This window comes from Necator americanus, chromosome I (genome assembly GCF_031761385.1).
Source record: "Necator americanus strain Aroian chromosome I, whole genome shotgun sequence".
Taxonomy (NCBI): domain Eukaryota; kingdom Metazoa; phylum Nematoda; class Chromadorea; order Rhabditida; family Ancylostomatidae; genus Necator; species Necator americanus.
In genome coordinates this window covers 30,630,089-30,645,546 of record NC_087371.1, presented here as the reverse complement: position 1 = coordinate 30,645,546, position 15,458 = coordinate 30,630,089, and the positions used below count along the sequence as shown (strand labels likewise).

Here is a 15,458-nt window from a genome sequence, read left to right as displayed (position 1 = left end):
TATAGCAACGCGCCACCCTTGCGCCCCGCCTCCGCCTGGGATTCGCCGAAAATCTATTCGGACGCCCCGCCCCGATTAGCAATTCATTCCATTCGATGTAGGTATAATCCAACGAAAATCCATACTACGCCAGATTCGTGGGGTAATGCTTTTAAGGTCTGAGCGAATAAAACAGGTTCCGGAATTGGTCATAGCCTTTTAAGAAGAAGTGCAAAAGTGTTTGATTGGAAAAGTTGTAGAGACGCTGCTTGCCGTTCAATCTTTGATCAATTTCGCAAAAGAGATCCGACATCAACAGGAACTCGCGTACCCATCTATGGAAGATCTTCCTGGGTCAAGAAAAACAACTTCTCTTAAAATCGGTGAAATCTCGGCTAGAAAATCATTGTTATGGGACGCTCATGCAAAAGGCAGTTGATTAGACCCCTTCTGTGCTGGCAAAGTGCAACAAGGGGTCCACATTTTTTTTAGCTCAACTCAAAATTGCTTACAAATAGCGAACCCATTAAAGTGGAGATGTCTGAAGGTTATCTGAACCGGACAATGTGAATGTTATGGAGCGCGCATCCATTATAACGACGGTGCGATTATATGGATTGTTTTCCAGGGAACACTGTCAACTCAGTATTTGATCTGGAAGTGAGACCATAACCATATCGGGGCTTATGTTCAAAGTAACTGCAGAACATGGGACCCAGTTCTTCAAATAAAGGTTGCATGGGGTAAAGGTGCTAAAACTGAGCCAGACGGCTGAATTGACGAAGTTACGCTCAGGAGGTTGTTCTACTTTTTTTTATGTACGTTGTCCTCATCGGATTCGTTCATTCATTCAGAAAGATCCATACACAAATGAAGACAATTGCTCAAATAGTAGCTTACAGTTTATGTGATCTAACGTGACACCCTTATATTTGTAAGAATGATGACTTGGTCACTTAGCTGGCTTGTCATACTATGTTACTGTTTAGGGAAGAAACTAAGAAAAACATCAGAAAATTAAATAATATTTTTGAACTGTAGTGGTATTGATGGAATAGGACGTGAAATCAAGTTTTAGTATTCCTCAGAAGTCTACGGATGTTTTTAGCAAGAAACTACGTATTCTTCCATCAGTACTTAGATTTCACAAAAAAAGAGAGAGAAAAAAAAACATCGTTTGGGGGAAGTCAAATCAAATTCTGTGTATTCTGTAAATCCGCAGATGCACAAAAAGTGCTACTTGCTACTCAAATTTCTAATAATCATTGAATGCGGGCGAAGCAAGCACTTGAAGATGTCTGATCTGACCGTCCGTTCAGACGCAATAAATAATGTACCCGTCATAAAAAAATCTTTTACAATAAAGCCGCCTAAACTGCAAATTTTCTAGAATCGAAATTGCGGAAACGCGTATATCGTCCCCTCCCCAAATAAATGATTGCTTGCGGGAGAGGGGATTGTGATTTACAACAGAACATAAGAAGGTGGAAGTAAAGATCGGTGGTCTGCTTTACCACCATCTTTGCTTTAATAATAATGAACTGTTATGGCATCAAACATCGAATACGAAGGGAAAGCTTCCGATTTCGTGCGAAAATTTTATTTATTTATTTATTTATTGCATGACAACTGAGCTTAAAGGCATCACCCCACGAATCTGCGGTGGTACGGATTTCAGGTGGAGTATTCATATACGGGATCGTAGATTATGGAGAGGTAGGTGATTCCGTCCATTTCTTGCTGATTGGCGCAAAAAACGGCCCAGAAGATGCGACGCGTGCGAAGGCTGGCGTGCCCCAACCGAACTCGTTGTTAAAAATAGCGCGCCGGAACGCTCGAAGCCGTATCGCCGTTTTTTACGGCAATTAGGAAGAAATGGACGGAATCACCCTCCTCCTCCTAACCTACGATCCCGTATACGAATACTCCACCTGAAATCCGTACCACCTCAGATTCGTGGGGTGATACCTTTAACAAATATCACCATGTTATATGATAACGCGCTTTGTCCGTGTATATTTGTGATCTGTGTGCTTGTCTGTGTGTTATTATTATCTGTCATTATTATGCGTGTCGTAAAATTGCAGAAACAATGATGACACGGGCTCAGCGGCGTCAGTTTGGGAGCGCCGTCACCAGAAAACACCGAATAGAACTCCGCGGAACTGATGCGAGAAAAATTGGAATCAGCGGGATTATTGTGCATCAGCAAAGCGCAGTAATTCCAAGCGGTACTGTTGGAAAGTAGAAGAGACACTGTGAATTATTTTGACAGTGACACGTGAATGAACCGTTATGAACAACTCCTTGTGTCTAATTGCCTGTAGTTTTCCTCACCATGTTTGCCGGATTCTTTCTTCAAAGGCTGGAGACATGCATGCCGACAGTTGCTTTAATAATAGCGGTAGCTGATTTGACGTAGCAACCTTATCTTTATCTTTATCATAACTTGAATCATGTATGATGATGACGCTCATGTCATTTCACGTTTGCATATCATTACATTTTATTAGCTGAGTAGAAAGACGAGAACGGAGCTATGATCATTCAGGGTTGCATATGTGACGAAACCTCCTTCATAGTGGCACAAGCCACTATGACGGAAATCTCGTTATTACGTGCAGTAAAACTGCAGCTATCAACGGACCTGTTTTGCTATGTCATCAAGCAACGTTTAAGGTCGCCATACCACGAATCTGACGTGGTAAGGAAATGCGCAGGAAAGGCAAGAGATGGGGCTGTAGATTGCACGATCCGGGTGGTCAAGGAAGGGCGAGCTTCCATGCATTGCTATGTTTGGTTTTTAAAGGCAGCATACCACAATTTGAGGTGGTGAAGGAATCCACGGCAAAAGCTAGAAATAGAGTTGTAGATGAGGGGATCGGGGGTGGTTCCGCTCATCTCTCCCTAATCGCTGTAAAAACGGCGTGGGAACCGCTTTACTTCCACATTGGAATTCGCCTCTATGTAGACGTCCCTGTCCCGTCAGCGCCGATACACTCGCTTCACTTGAATAGGCTGATGAGAAGACATCACTAATCTACGTCCGTTCGCACGTAGCCGCGTATGCACAATGGTGACGGACTGGAATCGTCAATCGTCGTAAAAAAAAACAGCTTCTTCCACGCGGTTTTTCTACGACGATTTACGACGTTCACTCGCGACCCTGTAGTCTTCGATCCCATCTCTAGCTTTTCGCGCGGATTTCCTCACTAAGTCAGATTCGTGGTATGCTCCCTCTAGAAGAAAAAAACCTGGAGTTCTTTTTGACTAACTTGAGGTAACTTCTATTTAGAATGTCTTTTTGCAATCCAATATAGGTAAAGAAAATCACCTTTTAATAATGCTAATGTTTCCTGTCTAAGAACACTAACAACTCCCTGATTTATACCACTGTGTACGTAGAAAAAAATAACTCACCCCGTATCGAATTTCAGAAGTTCTAACTCTGCCCGAATGATATAAGGAAAGAAGTCACTTGAACTATCCTAAATGAACAGTGAACATCTCATGGAAATTGAGATAATTGCAATAAACGTACCACTTTAGTCTTCAAATTTGCTTCCACAATGGACTTTTGACCATCTTTTTTACCTTGTCCATTCACATCATAGAGAAGAGTGAACAAAATCCACAGCCGCCCAGTTCCCAGCATAATGATGAATGCATGCTCTTGGTGTTTTAGATAAAGAACTTTTCAATGAACAAGTTATCACAAAACAATATCTGCCTTCTTTTGCCTTAATTGCCAAAGCAGAGCTGCGCATATAAATCTGATTGTTACCTGCAAGTGGTGGGCTTGCTTTTACTGAACGCAATCAGGCACTTGAGTATACCCCTTGAGAGTGTACGAGCTACATAACTTGCACTGTTATGTGTGGCACAAGCTTCCCATACATTACAAAAAGGTGCTGTCGTCCAGCACCATGCCAGGCCCCATACCCTGAAACATTGAATGTCTCGGGAAACATGGAATCTATGGCAACAAACAAACCAACCCGTAACATTGAGCTGCCGTTCACTCTCAAGCGAACTCCGACAAGCAGCTCTATCCAGACTTTTGCTATATCTGTATGCACCATTTGGTACATTGCAGGAAACACGCATCAGGGATTGCCCTCTCATCAGTATCGACAGTTACACCATCTACTACGACGATGCTGATGAAAGAAGAGCGGAACCCGTTAGAAGCGATTGCAACAACCTGGTGAAGGAGTTTGGTTTGGAGTTTGACTTTCAACATCGTCGAGATCTGCGTCTTTATACGATTGTGGGATCGTAAAGGACTCGAACTCTGAATCGCAAATGCTCATGCGCGTACGGAGACTGCTGAGAACTTTAAGGAGGACGCATTTTATGATGAACTCAATACTTTGATGTTCAAGATGCTAAGCCACCAGGCGGTAATTGATTTAATTAATTTCGGTAAATGGTTCTATGCTATGGAGCAAACATCGGAACGGAAGTCGTCTAATAGACCTTTTCGAGCGGACCAACTTTATCATTGCATCGACGTTTAGGAGAAACCATCGACACCATCAGTTTACGTGGCAAAAGGCAACCCCATTAACGCCAGAAGAGCAACGAAAGCGCAAGATACCGACTCTTAAGCTTCAGCTCGATTACGTTCTGAAGAAAAACATCCCCTTGTCAAATATCCGGAAATCCAAAGCTGTCTGAGACGTCAATTCCAACCAGCGCCCAATTTTTCTCAGCCTCAAGATACGGTTCCACAGGAGGAGCAGAGAAGTTCCTACTCAACCGAAGATCGACCTGGTTTGTATGAAAGACGAAAAAGGCAGCACGAAATTCCGCCAATGTCTGTCTATAGATGCTCCAATATGGACCCTCTCTACCATTTATTGCCTGGTTCCCTTTTCTTTTCTTTGCTGTTAATACGAAATAGTTTCCTTGTTTTGCCTCCTAATTCAGAGATGGATTTATATGCACATGCAAAAGAGAGGACACAAAGAAAAAGAGAACGAAGAAAAGAGAGAAAGGTCTCTTTTGTGTTTCTAGAAATATTCTTCTTAGAGATATGCATTGAATAATGACAATGTATTATACGAAAAGTTTCAGAGTAGACAACTTTCCTGCAGTCTGGTCAGTACGACGCGCAGTTGCGTGAGCAGATGCGCTCGGAGCGGCGCGATGGAACCAGTTGTTGGGATCGAGGAGCATCGCTAACTTCACTCGGAGTACACCGATGAATTGTGGTGGTGAGGGTCCCCTCTCGATCCCAATCAGTACGCTATACCACGCCGCTGTAGGCGCAGTGGCTTACATAAATGCATAGGTTTCGAACCGACTGTAGTCATTATACATACGAATATGACCGTAGTAATATACGAATATACGAAAATTGTACGAAAACCTTTTGAAAATATCATCGTCTGATAAGAAACAAATGTAGTCGGGTCAAAATGATATGAAGCACGAGTGTGGTTGCACCAGAGGTCGCGCAGTGAAAAGTTACATAGATATTGCAAAATGGTCTGCCGTCTAGCATACTGTAAAAGGACACCCTAAATAGCTCGAATACATAGAGGAAGCATGAAATCCTTCCTAACAACTCCTCGTTTCGCTCCCCTTAACTACCTGACCTTGCCAACGTGAAGCTACTAGGTTCGCTCGATCTCGAAGGCAAAACTAGCTTAGAAATGACTTTTTTGCACAAAACGCCACTTAGCGTTTACTCGTCAGAAAAGGGCCAACTAACGAACCAGGATCTTCGTGCCCAACTGTTTAACTCGACAGAACTTCTAGGGCTCTGACAGCGTTGCCACGTCTAAAAAGCTACTCTCTACCCACACAGCCCTCGAGAGATGTCTCCTGAAGTTTAACCGGCATAAGCAACATCAAGCCAGCAGTCCCTCAAAAAATATCCAGTCTTCGCGAACTGCGCGAAGCAAACCATAAATGTGTCATATCATATTATGAAAAGAATCGACGATAGATAAACTAAAAGATCGCTAGAGTAGAGCCCAAGAGATGCCAAACGCCCTCCGAGGCCGGCAAGTTGGGGTTATGTTCGCTACAGATCGCTCAGATAGACACGGCTCAAGGACCTTGACAACGTCACTTACGAAACCTCAGAACATCTTGGACGACGATGGCGAAGATACGAAACGGTTGGAGAAGATGCTCGTGCCCTCACTTTAAGCGAAGACGGTTCATCTAAGTAAGACATGCCATAACGTCTCAATGTTCGGATCATATTTGGAAGTGATCCCACAGTAATCGAAGAACTAATCACTTTCGCTGCTTCGCAAAACTAGAGGTATAAATAGCACCACTGTGAATGTTCAGCCGAGGTCAGACATCATCTTCTTGTGGTGGTCGTTTAGCTCCCCTTTGATGACCAGTAACAATTTATTTTTCCCCTCTTGTACTTTTTTTTCCCTTTTTTTAAAATCAGAATCATAATCACTGAAGAAAGATCTTGCAAGATCTTCCTTCAGTGATTATGATTCTTGAAGAAAGATCTTCTTGCGTCAATCAATCAAAAAAGTGTTGATCAAAATCATGCCACATGAGGGTTCATTCTTTCACGTGTGTATGTCAGTTACGAAGTTCCAGAAAGCAGTGAGACGGTTTCCACAGCGTTGAGTTGGTGTCCCGACGTAAGGGCATTATAAGATGGGGTGAGACGACTCCACTGCGGCGAATTCCCCATCAGTACCAAAAAACACTGAGACTGATTACACTTCCGAGTTTGGTGCGACAACACCAGAAATCAGAACCAGTGAGATAACTGTGCACCAGCACTGCTCAATAACTCAAAGCGGTTTTGTAGATGTGAACAGTTTTGTGGCCGTGACAATTCATGTACCCAAATATACGCCCCAGTATGCTTACGCGGCTTGGTTACCCTTAACATGTTGGCCACATCCTCTCTTCAAAAACTGGATGCATGCATCCAGACAACTGCTTAAATAGTAGTTAGCAGTTAACGTGATTTGAGATAGCACTTTATCAGAATGGCGATGGTGTTCATGCCATTTCATGTTTGCAATCTATGTTAATTGCTGAGAAAAAAAAATAAAACGTTTTTGAACACTCTACGAATACGAATAATCAAAATGTTCAAATCATTCAATATTCAACTCAAGTGTATCAAAATTGCAGCAGTATTGAAGGAATTTAGATGTAAAATCAGAATTGAATATCCTCTTAATGTGAGGAATTCAGGCACTTACAGTAAAATGGTTACAACAAAACCATCCAACATTGCGTATTTTCCTTTAAAAAAAACAAAATGAGCTTCGTTTGAAAAAGGTGTCTTAAATTCTCTGACAAAAATTTGCGTGAGGTCCTCTTGTTTTATAATTGCATTGACAACTAACGGGAAGTGAAGCGAGCACCAGAAGTCTGAAAGTCCGGCCAAATCCGGATTTTCAGACTGGTGCTACATACAAAGTACATTCAAAATTGTTTTTGCACCTGCATTCCCCCGATTCCGACTACAGTAAGGAAAAATGTGTTCAGAGCACTAGTTGTTTTAGTCTGACAAAACATAAAATGATGTGCTAACATGAAAAGCGAACATGAACATCTCGTCAATCTGAGAAAGATAGGGGCCCGTGTCATATCACTTAAACTAGTAGTTACTATTTAAACAGCTGTCTGCACGCGCATATGTAATTTTTGAAGAAATGCTCTGGTAAACGTGATGAGCGCATAAGGAGTGGACATGTACCTTAAACTGCGCGCAACGCGTGCAACTACCACAGCCATGAAAAGATTCACAACGTCTAATTGACCCTCTGTCTACATGAAGATTCCCATTTCTTGTGTGGTTGCACTCTTCGCGTACCACAGAATCGTCTTAGCACTTTCTGACATACCAATTCAGTGCCATTGGACCCGTCACTTTATCTTCTAGCTTTCCAGTGCCGGCTTGCCTGTCTACGGAGGAAATCCTGGTACAATCCCGGTCAAGAAAAAAAACGTGGTCGCAAGAGTGATCTAAGCTACAGAAACGGAAAAGGACTAGGATGACGACTTGTGCTTACAACACATGTACGCATGCATCGTAAGCAGTCACTGGAGATCTGACAATACAAGCCAGGAAGACCAACTACGGCATCATTGGAGTGACCAGGACGAGACGACGATACTCACTGAATGCCATTTATGAGAAGAATTGTTCTTAAGAACGTGCGGTAATAGCGAAGCTAGTGGAGTCGGTACCTTTGTCAACACGAAAGTGGCCATCAAAATCGACTCCATGGAACAACTTACGACACTGCTCGTACGTCTGCGGATAAAAAGATATGGTTTAACCCCAGTTTCGACACTCTTGGTCGCTTGCGTTCCAGCATGAAGTTACAATGAAAGCAAAATCGAAGCTTCCTTTACGTACCTATACCTAAGGAAGTTTATGGAACGCACAGAGGAAGGCTGTCCGAGTTTACCATGACACCATGTCATACCGTCATAGCAAATGATACCACACGGCGTCGCATTGGTGTGCACCGGCTAGAAATTGTTAGGAGGGGTGACACGGGTTCTGTCGCACAGGTGTACCACAGCTGTAGTATAACTCCATCTAGATTTGGTTAGAAGTTAGACCTTGTGAACCATTTATAGCCGTGTATAGCAGCTGTTTGTGTTACACTCTATTCCATTCTACTCCTCTGGATATCATTTCTCTGCGCGTTTCCCTCATGTTGATAACATGCTTTCTTAAGAAATTGGAAACACGAATGTAAACGGTCCCCTGGATAGCAGCTGTTTCGGTGATCTGACGAAGAACCTTGTCCTTATCAGTGGATGGTCAGATGTTGACGTTTACAGGTTTTTATGCTAGCACATCATTCCGTGCTAATTATTGAAAGTCAAAGGATAAAGTTTCTGGTGTTAATCAATCCGCTTGTGATGCGCCCCCACGTTCACTTCAATTGAGAATCGTTTGAGGTTTACAAGCGTGTAACTGACCTATACAACGACTTGCAAGGGCTAGCCGATGTGTCAAGTAAGCGTTTTTTATCCTCCCAGACAAGTCTGGTACCAATTTATCGACCCCGGAGGGATGAAAGGCTTGGCGAGCACTAAGGCGGATTCGAACCTCCGATCGATCGTGCAGAAAGCGGAACTCCTAACCGCTACACTATGCTTGTTATCGTGTTTTATTGATTAAATTGATTGATTCGAATAATGTTTTCCATTTGCGACAGTGTCAAAGGAGAATAGGTGTGAAATCAGGTTCGAATGTTAAACAGATGTAAGACTGACGTTGGGAACAAAACTATCAAATAATTCGTCCATTCCTGAAGTCAAAAAAGTGAGGGAAGCGTTGTTACGAAAAAACGGCGCTTTAATTTACAGAAAATGCCTCTACTTTTGTTTTTCATTTATTAGTTAGCCTGAATTCCAGCTTTAATCGAACGTTCATGCTGGTATTGAATAAACGAGACATAACCAAACACGTAGTAAGATCGAGCACCTTTGTAACCACATGCCAACCACATAACCACACAACCACACCATACCCTTTTAACACACTGGTTAGCTCATCTGAAGCCCTTTCGTAGTACCTCATCATCACTGAATTTCTACTACTTGCGCCTAACTAGCGCCTAACGCCTAACCGTAGTAAAACTCATTTCGGATTTCTTAACGGTGAATCACCAATATGATGCTACTAGATCTGACTTACCTCGTCCAACAGCATTCCAGTGCCGATGTGCTAGAAGCCGGTTGGATAAGATGAGACAGGTGTGGCAAAATTGATACAATCCTATCTCATCTATCTCTATCCAATGTTGTCTTTTCGATCGCTCTTATCTGACGCCAGTGGACTTGCCTCGGTCCGAAGCACAAACCCAGAGATAAACATATCTGCATGGATTATTTTCACGACTCACAAGTAGTGTCATTAGTATAGAGCACGATAGATTATTATTATTGTGCTCTAAGAGATAAAATGATCAATGTTGTCTCTATCACTACTGTGCTAGTATATAAAGAGGGAAGAAAGTTAGAAATCAGTTCAATGAAAGCTGGTTGGTGGTGTTTAGCAGTGGCTGTGACTATCCTGTTTGTAGAGAGTGAAGAAGCGTCCTCAAAAGGCAGAAAAGAGGTACAGTTGTTCTGAATTAACTTTCAAGAAGAATCTTTTTGAATGTATGCACAGACGTTCAGGGAGGTTCCAATTCTGGTAAAGCTAAGCTCAAAAAGGATGTGGTGAGGCGTCTGGTAGTATGACTCGATTTGTCTGAGAGTACGAAAGTTGAGTATTCAGACCAGCGTTGCTGACTTTTTTCCATTTGAAATCAGCGAACAAGTGGAGCTTACAGATTTGAATAACGAGTATGTTTTTTTTTCTCAATTCCATGAAAATGTGTATATTCCTAAACCACACTGAACGTCCGATTAAACCCGGACTTCAGACATTTTGTGGTGTGCGCTTCGCTCGCCTCCATTGATCAATGAAAAGCAGTGGCATTCTCTACTGAGTTAAAGTTGTGCTTTTTTAACTACGCATTCTTAGTACTTTTTTTTCTAATAATTTAAACATTGATTAGACCTTTCGCAGTTTTGAAATGCTGCAGTACTACATTTGGAAAGTATTCAAACCTGTTTACAAACCTACCAGTCTCAACGTCCGGCTAAAGCCGGACTTCAGACTTTCTGTGGTGTTTGCTTCGCTCGCCTTCATTGATCAACGAAAATTAATATTAGTGCGTTTTTCTATGAAATTGAACTTGTGTATCTCCAGCAATCTTTCTTCCTTTTTTATATTATAACTAAAAACGAAAGATTTCTTTCTAAACGCGTCAGTTCTACATTTGGAGAACATTCGAACTTCGGCTTCAAACATTCCTTACCAATATATCATAAACAAAATTTAAAACTATTACTCGAAATGTAGGTTCTCCTATTGTTTTCCCCAAACAGTTATCAAAGAATGATGTTTTATCATAAAATGACATGAAAGACATCATCCTACTGATAAAGATAACGTTCAACGTCAGTTCACATAAACATCTTGCTACTATTTAAGCAGCCGTTTGCATGCGCGCTTCCACTTTCTGAGAACGGCATGCTACCAACTTGAGGCGAACGAAGAAGGAAATAGACACGTGAGGAGTCATAAAGGTGAAAAACAAAGCACCCAGTGGCCACGGATATGAAACGGCTGCAACCATTTATCTTTTGCGACATGCACACTAAGTTATTGCGCACTATTTTGACGCCGGTGGACCCGTCGCACATCCTTCTATAGGTATCTGGCGCAGGCGGCGCCAATCCGATGCCGTGGGACCCTTCGCACATTTTTCATAGCTTTCTGGCGTCGAGACGACAACTCGACGCTAGTGGGCCCGTCCCACCTCTTTTCGAATTTCGTGACTGACACAGACACACACGTGACAAAATAAGCCCGTTATTATATATCATGATGTTTCTTCGATACCGCTACGTTTTGAAAATATTATTCAAATTATGATTTTTCTCCTGTATTACTACAACCATCCACGGATCTCCCTCACTAGAGGGAGCACAGCTGGTCAGTCGCGAGGCTACGTGGCACGCCCCCAAGTGGCGGATAGGGGCTAATCGACCTTGTACCTGCCCTGAGTACGCGAATGTGGCGGTAAACATCGACTCTTTCCAACGACATACAACTCGAATCGGACGTTCACGGATACTATCTTTATCAATACGATGGTGTCAATCACTTCAATTTCGACAAACTTCGTCTGTTATGACGCTCCGGGGAACATCAAGGATGCGATTTTTAGAAGGATTCCAAGCCGTGTCTATATGGACCTTGGTACGAAAGATGCTTACAGATGAAGATCGACACTCTTCCACAAGGTCATAATTTATGCTTTTACAACGCCAAAACTATGGCTCCTTAGCCTAAAATGCCTTTAAGAAAAAAAGAGAACGTTGTTGGAAAATCACAATTCTAATTTTACAGAAAATGTTACTATGACTAATTTATTTTCGATTAATCAGTGACGACGAAGAGCCATGGAAAGTCTGAAGTCCAGAAGCTTTACTCCCTACGTTGGACGTGGTTGATAATAATAATAATAATAATAGTAATAATAGTAATAATAATAATAATAATAATAATAATAATAGTAATAATAATAATAATAACAATAATTATAATAATAATAATAGTAATAATATTATTATTATTTTTTTTTTACTTTTATTTTTATTGGGGTCGCGTATACGAGTCTGATTGCTACCTGCACATGGTGGTCCTGCTTTAACTAAACGCAATCAGGCGTTCAAGTGTACGCATTGGGAACGTACGAGCTATATAACTTGCACTGTTATATAGCGAAAGCTTCCCATACATTGCAAAAAGGTGCTGTCGTCCAGCACACCGCCAAAGCCCATGACCTGAAAGGTCAACTGCCTGATGGAATCTTTGGCAACAACCATTCGTTTCGTCACGTTGAACTGCCGAACACTATCGAGTGAACTCCAACAAGCCGCTCTATCCAGACTTCTGCGATATCTCTGTGTGCCTTTTGCTGCACTGTAGGAAACACGCATGAGGGATCGGCCCGTAATCAGCATCGAAAAGTACACCATATACTGCGGCGATGCTGGTGAGAACAAAGTAGGTGGCTGCGCGATAGCTGTGAGGAACGGTTACAAGAACCTGGTGGAGGAATTTGGCTCAACGTCGTCTAGATGCGCCTTTCTACGACTGCAAGATCGCAGAGGACGTAAACTCTGGATCGTAAGTGCTGACGCAACTACGGAAACCGCTGAGGACAAGGACGCCTTCTATGATAAACTCAATGCGTTGATGTCTAAAATACCAAGCCAGCAGGTGGTCATTGTCGGAATCGACGCAAATGTGAAGATGGGACTCGAACAACAATCCGATGTGCTACCATAGGAAAATGGTGCTATGTAGCGGAGCGCACGTCGGACAACGGTGACCGTCTGGTCGACTTGTGCGAACAGACGGGCCTCATCATCGCTCCCACGTTTAAGAGGAATCATCGACGCCATCAGCTCACGTGGCAGGAGTCAACCCTTTTAACGCCTGAAGAGCAGCGCAAGCGGAAGATGAGGAATCTCAAACTTCAGCTCGACTTGACTTCTGGCGAGGAACATTCCTCAGTCAGATATCCGAAAATCTAGAGCTGTTTGGGACGTCGCGTTCGACTCTGACCACCGTCCAGTTCTTCTCAGCTTCAAGATACGGTTCCACAAGAGAAACCGAGGAGTTCCTCTTCAACCGAAAATCGACACGGCAGGTCTGAAAGACGATGAATGCAGAAGAAAATTCCGCCAACATGTGTTTATTCATGTTGGAGTACGGACCAGCAAGAAGCTTAGCGATGCGGATTCCTTCACAAAGTGCATCCAGGACGCTGCAAAGGAAACGCTCCCGGTTCTATTGCAGCGGAAGAAGTTTGCCTTTGCATCAGCGGAAACAAAATCCACATACAATTCTGTATATGTCGCGCGCAGCGCTGGTGACTTCAACCAGGAAAAGCGTCTTAGAAGGAAGCTGCGTCGTCAACTGCAACAAGACCGTGATAACGAGTGGACGTCAAGAGCGATGGAGTTTGAGAAGGCGTGGGAGGACAGGAACTCGCGGAAAGCCTACGCTCTACTAGAATAGTACTACTAGTATAGCGGCAAAATGAAAAGATGTTCCCATGTCCTCAACACTGCTAATGGGGTAGCTGTCGGTGAAGCAACCCTTCCAATTTGGAAGGAACACTTTAAGACATTGCTGAACCGGCTAGCACCGTCAGCTCCTGAACTCGAACGCGTTCAAAGACCGACATATGCGGTTAACGAGGAGCCACCGGCCAAGTCGGAGGTCCTGGTCTGTATTCAGAAAATGAAGAATGGAAAATCTGGTGGAGACGACGGGATTAGCGCAGAAATGCCAAAATATTTTCCTCCATCTGGGATTCATGAGATGACAAGGATCATCCGTTCAATATGGATAGACGAAAGGATACCTGATTCGTGGAGACACGCTATCATAATTCCCCTCCACAAGATGTTATCCGTCACGGACCCCAGGAATTATCGAGGAATCTCTTTGCTGCGTGTTATGTACAAGGTATTGGAGCGCATTATCCTGGATCGACTCATTAAACATCGCGAAGAAACAACGCGCGACGAGCAAGCTGATTTTCGTCCTGGCCGATCTACGGTTGACCAGGTATTCATCATCAGGAGAGAGACCGAAATCTGGCAGCGGTATTCGAAGCCAATGCAACTAGCGTTTCTGGACTTTGAAGCCGCGTTCGACTCTCCTCACCGAGGCCGTCTTCTCAACGCGCTTCGCGCCGATGGAGTACCAGGAAGGTTCGTTCGCTTGCTTGATGACATGAATCAACGAACAACTGCTGCAGTTCGAACACCAGGCGGATGTACAACACCGTTTGAAGTGGCGGTGGCAGGATCCTCCTCGTTCAATTTCGCCATCGACGATATTATGCGAAGAACAGTCGACCAGTGTCCTGCCGACATTGTCTTAGCACCATCAGGGTGCCCCTTGACTGACCTCGAGTACGCCGACGATGTTGTTATATTCGCGGAAAGCAGTACGAAACTTCAACATCTTGTCAACCTTGTATCGAAGCTGGCTGCAGCCTACAGACTACGCCCTGATAAATGCAAGCAGATGTGTATCTCTTCGAGACCTCGAACGGGAATCAGGGTGGACGGACAACCGATAGAACTCGTCAATAAGTTCTGTTACTTGGGCTGCATGGTGAAGAACAACGGCAGCTACGAGAGAGATGTTCAGCAAAGATGCGCTAAGGCCACTTCTGCATTTAACTCCTTAACGAAATGCCTGTGGTTGACCCCCATCACCAACGAAGTCAAGCTGCGAGTCTACCTATCCGCAATTCGCCCCATCAAGATGTACGGATCGGAGACTTGGGCAGCACCATCAGCGGTTATGGAGAGGCTTGACTGCACGGAACGAAAGCTGCTTAGACGGCTACTTGGCTACTTTAGGCCTAGGGTATACCACAATGAAGATCTTTACGCAGAAATTGATGTGGTTTACCGGCGGATGACACGTGGAAGATATCAACATTTTGCACCGCCTTCGAAAGCGGCTGAAGTAAATCGTCTTCGCTTCTTTGGTCATATATTAAGGAGACCGGCAGATCGCCTTGTCCAACGAGTTCTGAGGAGATTGTCGGGTTTGAGCTGGGAAAAGCCACCTGGCCGAAAACGGAAGTTTTGGACTGAGGTGGTTAAAGAGGACCTGAGGGCACTAGGCGTGGATAGGCAGTTCAGGCGAGACGTAAGGTTTCGCAGGATATGGAATAGCGACGAAGTGGTTCTGTGTCTCGAAGAAGAGCAGGGCTGGGCAGAGCTACGTTCAGGGAAGGCACACTTCGGCGAAGATGTGGGTAGTCGCGTCAGGCGATGACATCAGCCCGCCGATTAAGTCAAGTAAGTAAATTATTATTATTATTACTATTATTATTATTATTATTATTATTATTACTATTATT

The 15,458-nt window shown here is 43.5% G+C and overlaps 4 protein-coding genes across 5 annotated transcripts in view; 3 read left to right on the top strand and 1 right to left on the bottom strand.

Annotated features, from left to right (window-relative positions):
* Positions 1-3,634, bottom strand: part of RB195_007355 (uncharacterized protein) — a gene marked incomplete at both ends in the record, with an annotated part of 28,876 nt that extends 25,242 nt beyond the window's left edge. For both annotated transcript variants that reach the window (XM_064180934.1, XM_064180932.1), the window contains 2 exons: positions 3,400-3,467; positions 3,521-3,634. In XM_064180934.1, coding sequence (XP_064037763.1) covers positions 3,400-3,467; positions 3,521-3,634 — 182 coding nt within the window. The remainder of the gene's footprint in view (positions 1-3,399; positions 3,468-3,520) is intronic.
* Positions 3,635-9,976: 6,342 nt separating this feature from the next.
* Positions 9,977-13,588, top strand: RB195_007353 (uncharacterized protein; the record flags this gene model as incomplete). The annotated part of the gene is made up of 4 exons (XM_064180930.1): positions 9,977-10,063; positions 10,126-10,167; positions 10,226-10,293; positions 13,102-13,588. 4 exons carry the CDS (start codon positions 9,977-9,979, stop codon positions 13,586-13,588), a joined length of 684 nt encoding a protein of 227 aa, XP_064037761.1.
* RB195_007354 (uncharacterized protein) lies at positions 12,500-12,853 on the top strand (the record flags this gene model as incomplete). The annotated part of the gene is made up of 1 exon (XM_064180931.1): positions 12,500-12,853. The coding sequence occupies one exon, from the start codon at positions 12,500-12,502 to the stop codon at positions 12,851-12,853; it is 354 nt and encodes a 117-aa protein (XP_064037762.1).
* Positions 13,589-13,609: 21 nt separating the features above from the next.
* RB195_007352 (uncharacterized protein) lies at positions 13,610-15,373 on the top strand (the record flags this gene model as incomplete). The annotated part of the gene is made up of 1 exon (XM_064180929.1): positions 13,610-15,373. One exon carries the CDS (start codon positions 13,610-13,612, stop codon positions 15,371-15,373), a length of 1,764 nt encoding a protein of 587 aa, XP_064037760.1.
* Between the last annotated feature and the right edge of the window lie 85 nt (positions 15,374-15,458).